This window comes from Takifugu flavidus, chromosome 19 (assembly GCF_003711565.1).
Source record: "Takifugu flavidus isolate HTHZ2018 chromosome 19, ASM371156v2, whole genome shotgun sequence".
Lineage (NCBI taxonomy): Eukaryota > Metazoa > Chordata > Actinopteri > Tetraodontiformes > Tetraodontidae > Takifugu > Takifugu flavidus.
In genome coordinates, this window is record NC_079538.1 from 3,130,155 (window position 1) to 3,141,805 (window position 11,651).

The following is an 11,651-nucleotide window of genomic DNA, read 5'->3' on the forward strand; positions in this document are numbered from 1 at the left end:
TGGAGCAGAAGCATCATAACAGACCACAGAACTGCAACTGGAGGACTGATGGGCTTTTATGGACAAAGATCTTTCCAAAAATGATTTCTTTCCCCTTAAAAACCCAGTTTTTCCTCCAGGGAGGACAGTTAAGGGCTCGTGGCGTCACTATCTCTGATGTTTTGAGGCACATTTCCAGTCTGATCGCACCGACTGATCTGAGTTTTACTTGCAGGGTTCAGAAAAGTCTTGGATTGAAAGGATTGTACCAGAAAAATCAGAATCCTGTTTAATGAGTGAATTCTGAGATTAGTGGATCAATAAGAGGAACGTCACTCAAACCTGCAGTTGTTCTAAAAGGAAAACATCTGTTCTACATGCATCAGCGGCCCCCATCGTCTCCATGGACACATGAAGTAAAAAATCCAAAAAACAGGACTTTACAACATGGAGCAAACAAATACAAATAGAGTCTAGAAGCAGCTCCCATATGAAGTGAATAAGAATGAGTCAATGCCTGTTGGCAATGTTTAACATCATTTTATTAGCTGACCAAACAAACAGCTAAAGCCAAGAAAACAAATCTTTATGAAATGTTAAAAATAATAAAAGTTTTCAGGTTTTCCCATTAATAATAACCTTAATATAAAGGCTTCAACACACCCTGTAACCTTCCACTTTGTGGGACGTAACAACTAAGCGTGATGAACGCTTGCACAGACACCAGCTAAAACAGAGCTAACCTGTTCTTTTCAGCCAGTTGTTCTTCAAGTATTAATGATTGTTTTCAGTCATCTGAGGTAACACTCTAGGTTTCATCTTCATTTTGTAACAAGAGCAACAGGAGCAGGTGGCTGGTCGGCTGTTCTCTCACCGTGAGCCTTTGTTGTCATAGTGATGCTTCTCTGTCAACCATGAAGAACACAGCTCAAAATCCTTTGATCTGCAGATATTTGTTCTCTTTCAGTTTGGTTTAATGTTGACCAACAGGAAAACCCTTCAGTATTTGTCACATTATAGTTGTTCTTGGTGGGGACGGCCGGTAATGTGGATGAAAACTACTAACCTTCATGCTTTTGTGCAAAGAGGAATCGAACTGATCGGATTAGCTAAGTGACCGATCGATTGATCAGCGGAGCCCACTGGCTGAGAGATGAGGATTATTTCAGCTGTGCAAAATCCTGCAGGATCCTAAAATCTCATGTCGAAGCAACACAAGTGTTTCTGGCGTCATTAACATGTTGGGTAGAAGAATCCGGATTATTGTGAACAGCATCGATGCCAGCCTCTTCAAGTAGTGAGGGGTAATGGCTCCTCCCCCGGTTCCAGGGTGCCCAGCCTCCCTGGAGCATCACTCTTCAGTAGTCCATCCCTTCATCACTCTCACACCAGTCTGAGGGGGCGTCGGTGCCAAAGTAACGATCCCCGAAATTCCCTTTGGGAAAAGGCAAATGTGAGAGGGGTAAAAACAGAGATGGATGGATGGACAGAGCTCAAACTGATTTGGTTTAACCTTTAGAATATAGTCCCTCACAAATCACATCATAGTTACTATTTATTAATCATAATTCCTGGTTTCATCCAAGAATGTCTTCTTCCAGATTTAGAGATTTAAACTTGCTGTTTGCTAGTCTAATGTATCCACAACGCGTCTGTGCTGAGGTTTCAGGTTGTGTCCTCACCGATGCCCGGAATGATGTGGAACTGGTCGTTGACCTCCTTGTCCACGGCGGTGGTGATGATGCGGACTCTGGGGAAGGCGTAGGCCACGGAGTGGACGCCCATCTCAGCCATGAGCAGAGACAGCAGGAAGATCTTGTCCTCTGCAACGTCGTGGTCCTTCAGAAGACGGCAGAGACGGGAAGGAGGAGTTCAATCACCTTGTCAACATCTGGATTCATGCTTTTATTTGAACCCTGCGGACCCACCAGCAGGACTCGGATGGCCATGAGCGCCGCAGCTCCTGTGGAAACGGTGCTGTCCATCAGGATGACGTAGTCTTCGCTGATGTCTTTGGGCAGGCGAAGGTAGTGAAGCTGGGGGGTGGCAAATAACAGACAGAGAGCAAGACAAAGGTGACCTTTGACCCAGATTACAGAGCACTTTTCTAAAGGGTTTTTAAATAACAATAATTTATTCTGACAGAACGTTGAGTGGAAAACCTGCATGAACCTCCAAACCCCAGATTATTCTGCTTGTACTAAAATACATCACATGACCCCGCTGACCTCTGGTTCTCCTGTGTTGTGGTTGGTCTGGATCAGGATCTTTCCCAGCCGGATGTCCTTGCAAACAGCCATCAGAGCCTGCTCCATCGTCTCTCCTGCCCTGAGGATGGAGACGCCTGTGATCTACACACACACACACACACACACACACACACACACACGATGAAAACAACTGAAGGATGAATGGAAGTCAGTGTAAACTCTTAATCAAGCCTTCATCAATGACATTATTGCTTAAATATGCTCACTGTGCTGCAGATCTGAGAGGAAACTGAATAACTACAGTTTTTACAGCGGTATAAAAGTACAGTCACATTGCAGGAACAGCAGAATCATCATTGTTGACCTGTAACACCTTTAAAACTTCTACACCTGCTTTTACTGCCAATTAAATTGCAAATCAGGTTGTTTGTATGTGGGCAATATTCTCCCTCCCAGTAGGGGGCGCAGTCGCGTATTTGTTTAAACCCACTTACTCTCTTTCCACTGAGCCTTTTCCCATTATAGACGCCACCCTGAGGCGTCTCCACGGATACGGACTGGAGAAAGAGCAGCAAAAAGAAAAGTAAGAGAGGAGAAAAGTGCTGCTGCAGGTTAGTACACACACACACACACACACACACACACAGACACACACACACACACACAGACACACACCTTGAGAGGCAGGAAGGAGAGGGCATGTTCGATCAGAAGCCTCATTAATCTCTTTGAGTAGAAAATAAACTCGTCTCTGTTCGTCTCCTTGTTTCTACAGGAGGAAACAGAAGTCATGAGCAAAGACAATCATTCAAAAGTGTGTGTGAGGGTGTGTGTGTGAGGGTGTGTGTGTGTGTGTGTGTGTGCTGACCTGATGATGGTGTGCATGCCACGGACCTGCGGCGTGCTTTCCATCACACTGAGGGTTTCTGGGAGGGGCTGTCCCTGGTGGGCGGAGGCCAGGGCCGATCTGGAACGTGGAGGGACGGATGCGCTTCAGATTAAAGGATGAGCGTCAAAACTGAACCACATCATGAAAACAACCTGCACCTGCTGCCAAGATGGCTGAAATCTGTGCACGGTAACCAACAAGACCAACCAGACGTGCCAGAATCTGCTCTTCAGCTTAAGCAAATATCTCAATCAACAAAGATCATCTCAGCATCTGCCAACCTCAACACACAAACCAAGGGAAGCTAATCTGAGGCTAGCAAACAGGAAATGGTGAAAAGTGTTCAAACACAAGCTTAAAAAGGTGGAAGAGCTTCTGCTGCATGCTCGGCTTTAAAACATGCGTTCCACTTGAAGTGAAGTTTGTAAAATACAGCCATGGTTTGTATGACCAGAATCTAATCTGTCACCTGTCTGACGCGGTGTCAGTGTCGGATCCGTTACAGCTGCCACATCAGAGTTTTGATTAAACTCTAACTTCCTGTTTGAGATGCTTTCCTGGGCGTTAGCTCTCATGTGCCCCACGATAACGTAAACACGCGTCAGTGGCATGTGATGGTCAAAGAAAAAAGAAACTCAGATGGTGGCCATATGTTACAAATTGCACCGTCGTCTTGGAACTCGTTTAGTCAAACAATCATTGAGAGCCTCACATATCCCAGCGCAGCTTCCTCTGACGATGACCACGCGTCATATTTTCAACGGTCAGGATGGAGAGGTCAGGAAGAAGACAGAAATATGAAGAAGAGAAAAGTGTGATTAGAGATTTACTCAATCAGGACCGAGGAGCTGACCAGTTTATAGAACCTCCAGATTGACCACCCTCCAACAGGAGGCTGACGCTGCTTCTACTGCTGCACATTCAACAAACTCACCCGAGTATTCCCCTTCTGGCAGAACCTTTACACCATGAACACACCAGCAGTTTGGTTGTTTTTATTTATGTCATGGTCAGTGCTTGGCTTAACCTTCATCACCATCAAAAGGATGTCCTTCAAACTACTTCCATCCATCAAACCACATCTTCACCCAGCCTCTGAACTTCAGTGAGGTTTCACCTCCTCTTAACACATGTTTGAAACTCTCCAATTAGTATTTAAGGTTAATTAAAGTGGGAATGACCTGAGATCTCTGAACTACTGCCACACAGTTTAACCACAGAACAGCCCTCCGATATAGAAAAGAGTGAAGGGTGTCAACGTTATTGAGGATCTTTGTTAAATGTGAAGGCATGTTAGATTTAAACATAAATAATGTTATTATTTACAGAAATGTAAAACAGAAGGAAGAAACAAGTATGCTGCATCACACACACACACACACACACACACACACACACACACACACACACACACACACACTCGCTGATTTGATTCAGATGCTTTGGGTTCTCTGAAAGAAGCAGACCAGAAAGAAAAGGTAGAAAAAGTGTAGTATAAAATGCAACAGTCGTACCTCACAGTGATCTCACGCTGGAATGGTTACACAGCATTCAGCCAGGCAGGGAGGTTGTGTGTGTGTCAAAGAGGCACGTGTGTGTGCAAGCACATGGGGGGAAAAACACAAGAATAAGACACCTCATACAAGGGCAAAAGTTGTTTGCTTTAAAGCCTAAGTGGGGTTAATTTAACAACCTTAAGGTAAATGTTCCAATTTTCAGAACCTGACATGATATATTAAAGGCAGAAAGAACCATTATTGTGTGAACATAAATGTGTGAGCATACGAGTGTGTGTGTGTGTGTGGACTCGTCAGCGTGTTAAATATTTTCTGTGGTGTGTTCACCTGTTTTACCAGCAGAGGGAGCAATTGTGCAATCAGTGACGAGCACGACCCAGGGAGGGTTTAATGAAGCTAAACTTTTAATCTAAATTTTTATCCTGTTCAAACAAACGATGAGTTCAGGAAAACCCGGGTTAAGTGTAGATAACTATCTGTACCACAGATCTGACTAATGCTGAATTTTAAACTCAATTTTAATGGAGACTCAGCCCAGAGCATGTGTCAAGAAGACAAAGGTATTTTTCTGGAGCTTCTCTAAACCAGATTTTATTCCCAAAGCACATGTCGATCAACTAGTCTGACCTGGTTTGTTGCTGCCTTCTGTGTGAGTATTTTTGAGGGTTATTCTGACATCTGTGATCAGCATCTGTCCTAAGCCCTGAGAGGTTTGGCATTATAAAAAGCACCCCAGGACATCTTCACATCACCTCCAAGCAGCATGGGCTCTCTCTGATGACAGAGATGAAAAAGGAGCACATGCTACAGAGAGATTCTTCTAAAACCCACAGCAGCACCAGTTCCCCTCGCTTTGGAGGCTGAAATCACCAGAGTTGCATGTTTCCTACCTTCTCCAGCTGACTGTGAACATGCTGGACAATCAGATCCAGAGCCACGAAGTTTTCTCCACCTGCGAGACCCAAAAGCAAAAGGGCTTCATCTCAGACGTGCTGGCTGAGAGAGGATTCCCAGTTGTACCAGTACAGCCCACACTCACCTCTGGGCACCACGATGTCAGCTGACTGCACCGTGGGCTCGATGTACTGCTCAAACGCCGGCTTCACAAACTTATTGTACTGTTTGATGATGCCGCTGATGTTCCGCCCACGCTGGGAAATGTCCCTCTTGAGCCGCCGGATCAGACGGATGTCAGAGTCCGTGTCCACAAACACCTTCATGTCCAGCAGCTGGCACAGGAAGAGGAATATCACCAAGGAAATGTTAGCAGAATGCTACATTGCAGTTAGCATCCTCACTTGTTCAGTTGATATTAATATTATTATCATCATTACTGTTCATATCAATATTAATGTAATTTTTATTTTCATAATATGTTTGTTGTGTGGGGGATTTAACATTTTTCTCCTTTTGTGGCTAAAATGTGGCGACGGGTGTCGTTGCAGCTGAAATCAACGAGGCAGAATCCACGAAGCAGTTGGAAAGACTGGAAGCACCGCCGACACTAGGAGTGTTTTAGAGGACAAGAGCGCACGGCTGCAGCCATTACTCAGCCGCACAACCAGCGGCGGTAAATCTGACACGCTGACCAACCGGAGCACGAAGGCACAGCTGTCGGCCTGCTGCAGGACGGGAATGAGCGCCGTGTTGTTCCCAGAGGTTAAAGAGCAAAACGGAGGCTTTCCATCATTTTTCATCCTGACAACAACCAGCTTCTTTGGAAAATGGCGGGATTTTATTGAAGTTTGGACGGGTTTTCCTTTGAATCTGACAGAGCGTCAGGCTGTCATCTCCTCAGACCAGATCCCAGCTTCAGCTGCACTAACGGACTCCAGGACATAATTAATCACAGTGGACGCTGGGTGTAATCAACTGATTCAGAGGGTAATTACATGCACAGCTGGCTCTCAGGGGAGGCTCTTATCACCACGCTCCAGCACACACACACACACACACACACACCACACACACACACACACACACAACACACACACACACACACACACACACACACACACACACACAAAGAGGAGAAAGCAAAGTGGGACCACCCACACGTGAGGGACTCTTACCTTCAACAGCTCTTTGTTGGCAAACGCCAGGATGCCCTCAAAGATGACCACGTTGGCGCCGTACACGGTTTTCTGCAGGCAGAAATGGAAGGTTTTCTTTCACATCAATCAAAACTAAACTACCTCGTGTGCATGTTGGGCCACTTTCTCAAGAGAAAGAGAAAGAGAGAGAGAGAATCGTGAAGGTAATACGAGCAGGCGACAACCAGACGTTACAGGTCAGCCTCGCGCCATCTTCAAACATCCGCATGAAACATTGCAGCTACGCGGGAAAATGACCTCAGAAAGATTAATGACTGTTAGAACCACAGTAAATGCTGCTGAGAACATCACAATCCTATTATCCAACATTGCTGGACCCAATAGACTGGACACACTTATTGATTCTGTACGTGCACACGTGTGTGAACGCTAAAGAAAAGACTCCGAATGAATCGATTTGTTCATTTCCACCTCGCAGAGAGAAGATTTAAAGGGTCTTTAATGTGTTTAAGAGACAAGGCGACCTACTCTTATTCACCAGAGAAGAAGAAACAACCAAAACTGCTTCCTACAGAAACAGAAGAGAAGTCCGGAGGACTGTTCCCAGCACCCTCAGAAACTGGAGCGTTCATTACATTCACCCCCTACAAAAGGTCCGACAGACAGGCTGGGCCACGTGTTACGGTGCTGGATTCCCCATGCGGACCTGCGCCTTTCAGCCATGAAATTACTCTGAAAAAGAATCAGAGGAGGTGTCAGGAGCTACACAGCCCGATTGATTTCTCACATGGCTTGAGGAGGGAGAGTTGGGCTCTTTCCAGGGTTTAATGTCCAGCACCCTCAATAATTAGCCAATTAGCAGAGATCTCTAGAGTAATCCATCCTGGGGGGGGGTGGCTTCACTGATGCCCAACTGTGGTGACAGTTTCAACCAATCCCAGCTGAAAAAAATGCGGTTTCCATGGAGATGCAGGATATTATTATTAATCAGTGACCTTTTTAGAACCAAAACTGCATCCGGCTGAAAAAAAGCAGCGTTAAATCTTTCTTTGATTAAAATACAGGCGAGGTTCCCGGCAGACGGCGAGCCCAGTCCTCGCCGTGATCTCACCCATTCTTTGCGCCTGCAGTGAGACGTGAAGTCATAAACTGGCACTTTGACGCTTTTCCCCTTCTTCAGCTTTCTGAGAACGTTGACCAGCAGCTCAAAGTCGAAGGCATCGGGGTGGTCGAAGTTATACTCGTTCTTGGCTGCAAGCTCCTCCTCCTCTGGATTCAACACCTAGCACACAAACATAACGTTCACAGCCTGGTTGGTGATCTCGGAGCCCGTCTCATGAAAGGTTCTAGGCTCCACATGAGGAAGCTAACGTGGTGTTCCAAGTTAGGCAGCGGTGGGTGTACTGTGAAGCCTACAGGTGACCACCAGGGTGGTGCGGGCCCCTCCTGTGGGGCTTTATCAGGCTCCAGACGTTAAAAGATACTTGTACCTTGTAGAAGGAGTCCATGGAGAGCAGAACCACCCAGGGAACGTCCAACGCTTCAATGATCTTATTGGCTACTGTGGTTTTACCAGATGCGCTTCCGCCACAGAGACCTGCAGCAGATTAAATGATGGTGAAGGGACACAAACAGGTTCTGTAGAGGAACAGAATCGCTACAGAGCTACTAATGCTGCATAAATCACACTTGGCAGATGCTGCTGCTCAGCTGCTCACAGACAGTAAAAAATACCCGATAAAACCCACCAGCACATAAAGAATTCTTGGCTACTCAAAGACTTTGTTACGCAAAATAAAACTCTCAATTAGCTATAAAAGGAGAGGAAGCAGGAAACATCCTCTGGCATCCGCGAGGCTTCGGCCGAGACAACAGGCTGAGGAACCACTCTGCCCCTCAGCCTGTTGTCTCGGCCTCATCTCTGCAGAGAGGCTAAAACCACGGTGGTCCTGGGGGAGCAGAAACAGGCCGGTGTGGTTGACAGGAACCCTTGAAGAACCACAGCTCCCGTCGGGCTCCCTTTCCCGTTGCTGTGACTCATCCTGAGTGAGATTAGCATCATTTGTGAGGGTAAGTCAATATGTAGTCAACGCTGAATAAGCTGATAAAGTGATCCCTGCGGCCACTGCTGCCTTTAGGAAAACAGCAAACTGGTCTCAAACCCTTCAGACTTAAGGGACACTAAACAAAAACATCAATGGAACACTTCAGTTTTTTGCTCCCATTTTTCATGAGCTGAACTCAAACTCTTTTTCTACGTCCAAAAAAGGTCTTTTCCTCCCAAACACTGTCTAAATCTGTGACCGACAGCATGAGTACAATAAAAGGCCTCTAAAATGTGTAGTTGTAATCACAGCCACAGATGTTGTTCTGAGGGGGCGTCTGGCTGCAGGAACGTTCACCAGGACTGCTCATTTCTCCACCATCAGCCGTCTCCAAAGGTGTTTGAGATCTTAGTACATCCAAGCACAGACCAGGTGTAACCCAGGAGCTCCACGTCCAGACTGGCCACCCACACAGCTGCTGCATAGCCAAAGAACTTAGGCACAAATCATCTCAGGACTCAGATACACCAGCTTCATTTCCAGTTCTAAAGTTCTCATTTTTAGGGTTGAATGTAATGGCAGCCATATAACGTGTGTCCTGTGTGTCTGTGTCGGTACGCCTGCAGCTGGGGGCTTCTGTGCCTTCTACATCCTGTTATTCTCCCTTAAGTCAAATGACTATATTCAACCCCTTTCTGCTGACACCAGCTGGTTATTCATGGTTTCATTCATCTAAAATGTGTGACTTGTCCCAATTCAGACCACAACATTTTACTAAAACAGCAAATAAACAAGAATAAGTGCTTGATTTTATGGGTCGGCATACAGTTGAAGAGTGTCCAACAGACCCTCCTGCAAACGTAAAGTTAATTCCTGCTTTAAAGCAAACACATTAACCTACATCTACACAAACCTCCATGATTCAAACAGGTATTTAAGCCTGAGAGGTGCCGCATTGCATTTTACCGTGCGTGCACAATGACAACGAAGGCTTTATTCTCAATAAATACACCCAGAGATGTGCTGCCTCACCGATAACAAAGGCCTCTTTGAAGGTCGTCCCCGTGACGTTGTACCACGGCGGTCTGCCAGCAGTGTAGATGGTCCGTTTGTTCGTCCGCAGCAGCGGAGGTTCCGTCTTGGACTGGCTCGTGGTGCGTTTTGGTGGCGAGAGGGACGGGGTCAAAGGGCAGCGGGGGGCATGGCTTGTGAGGCCGTCCAGCGAATCATCTCCGCTCCCACTGAGGTTAAAGACAGCAGGGGAACACACAGTGCCATCACTGCCAGGACCTTCAGGCCTTACTGACAACCAGGACTTTACATGGCTGAGTCTCTGGTCGCACCACCTCAAAGGTCACACAGTGCACCTTCAGTTTCTTTACTCCGGAGGCCATCAGATTTGCCTTATAAGCTCAGAACTGTTCCCTCACTGCTGCGCCACAACAGGCATTTAACTCAAGCATCTGTCCTGCGGAGAGGCGCCCGAGAGAGCCCAAACTTCAGTATCTCTCTCAGATCTCGTCTCTCCACAGGGAGAATCTGCTGTCGGTGTGGTTGAGGGGGAGGCAGGGGAACTTGCCAACACTCCCCAGGAAATCACATCGCTGCCCTGGACACAACAGAGATGGGCCAGCTTTCACATGAGTAAGGCTGTCATCACATGGCCGGACACAATATCTGGAACACTTAAAGATGAAAACACCCATTCTTTCAGACCGCTGCAGGTTTTTCCCCAGGCATGGAAGGTAAACTGCACTGGGATTTACACTATGATGCTGAAAATTAGCCTTTTCCACCCGGGTGTGCAGCATGGCTGTCAGCCACCTGACCTGACCTCCTCGGAGTTTATTACTGATTATGATTTAAAGGAAACTCTGGCAATAGGTTAGCAATAGCTGGCCTTAGCTGACGAGACTGTAGGCTGTGCTGCACATTGTTGCACAGGAAGTAGGTTGGTGCATGATTGATTTTGGCCCATGAGGCGATGCCAGAACAAAAGCGAAGGCTGCCAAACACGTTCGGGTCAAAACCCGAAGCCCAGCAGGTCAAACCTCGACTGGCGTGACGTTCGCTTTTAAATGGCCTGGGACGATAAAAGAGCCAGAAAAAGCAGATGATGTCGATAGGAGAAAAGGCTGAACAAAAACGCCTGAAAAAGATTTTTAATTAATAATCCGTTTGAATTTTTCTGGGCTCAATCTTTGTTATGACGTTTGCTGCCCAGCCACGCGAGCAGTTCTCAGGTATGACTGGCGGCGCTACCTAGCTAACGCGACTAGCCAGCTAACGGTGTCCCGCTCCGGCGTGTCGCCCAGCTGCGAGCGGTACCACGAGCATCGCATCCTTCAAATGTACCTGTCGGTCCTGGACGTCGACGTGTCCGCTCCCATCCCATCATGTGCCGGACGCTGCTCCGCGTTGCTGTCGTTCATTGTTGCTGCCATCTCAGCCCGGCGCCGCGCGGAAACCAAACAATGCGTGCGTCATGACGTCAGACGACGTGCTGCGTTTAAGGTCAATGGGAAAAAATCGCTCACGTTCAACATCGTTCAACTTTTGCAATCAGATGTGGAATCGATACTCGCGCATTGACGCGCACGAGGAGTCCAAACTGCTACAGATCACTTGCACGCGCTGTTGCTATGACATCACAGATCTTGAATTTAAAAAAGTACATTCGTTGTGTTTTGCGTTTGCATGCCTTCCTATAAATTTAGGCCCAAATCGGTTTTATTTCATTGCGTATGAATTTTATCTCCGCTGTGAGTCAATTATTTATAATTGTAATGTTTCATTTTAGTGGTGTGTAAGTGCAAACAGTAATTAAATACATCAACAACCAGAACTCAATAAATAGAACACTAACATTGAAAGTTGCAAAAGATAACATTTACAACGGAGCTAAAAGCTGAAGGACTAAAACAGTAAATGGGATAAAAGGTATAAAAGCTAAAAAC

The 11,651-nt window shown here is 46.5% G+C and overlaps 1 protein-coding gene across 3 annotated transcripts; it reads right to left on the reverse strand.

Moving 5' to 3' along the window:
* Positions 1-499: 499 nt before the first annotated feature.
* Positions 500-11,282, reverse strand: si:ch211-243j20.2 (uridine-cytidine kinase-like 1). 3 transcript variants are annotated; one of them, XM_057017027.1, is made up of 15 exons: positions 11,050-11,282; positions 9,727-9,935; positions 8,140-8,246; positions 7,761-7,931; positions 6,668-6,739; positions 5,635-5,824; positions 5,486-5,547; positions 3,791-3,810; positions 3,058-3,156; positions 2,865-2,958; positions 2,684-2,746; positions 2,208-2,330; positions 1,908-2,015; positions 1,662-1,818; positions 500-1,414 (listed from the first exon to the last, which is right to left on the reverse strand). In XM_057017027.1, exons 1-15 carry the CDS (start codon positions 11,136-11,138, stop codon positions 1,338-1,340), a joined length of 1,641 nt encoding a protein of 546 aa, XP_056873007.1. In that variant the 5' UTR covers positions 11,139-11,282; the 3' UTR covers positions 500-1,337. The 3 variants fall into 3 exon arrangements, with proteins under 3 accessions (XP_056873007.1, XP_056873008.1, XP_056873009.1); XM_057017028.1 differs by lacking the exon at positions 3,791-3,810 and adding an exon at positions 4,593-4,609; XM_057017029.1 differs by lacking the exon at positions 9,727-9,935 and having other exon boundaries at positions 11,050-11,232.
* Positions 11,283-11,651: the final 369 nt, after the last annotated feature.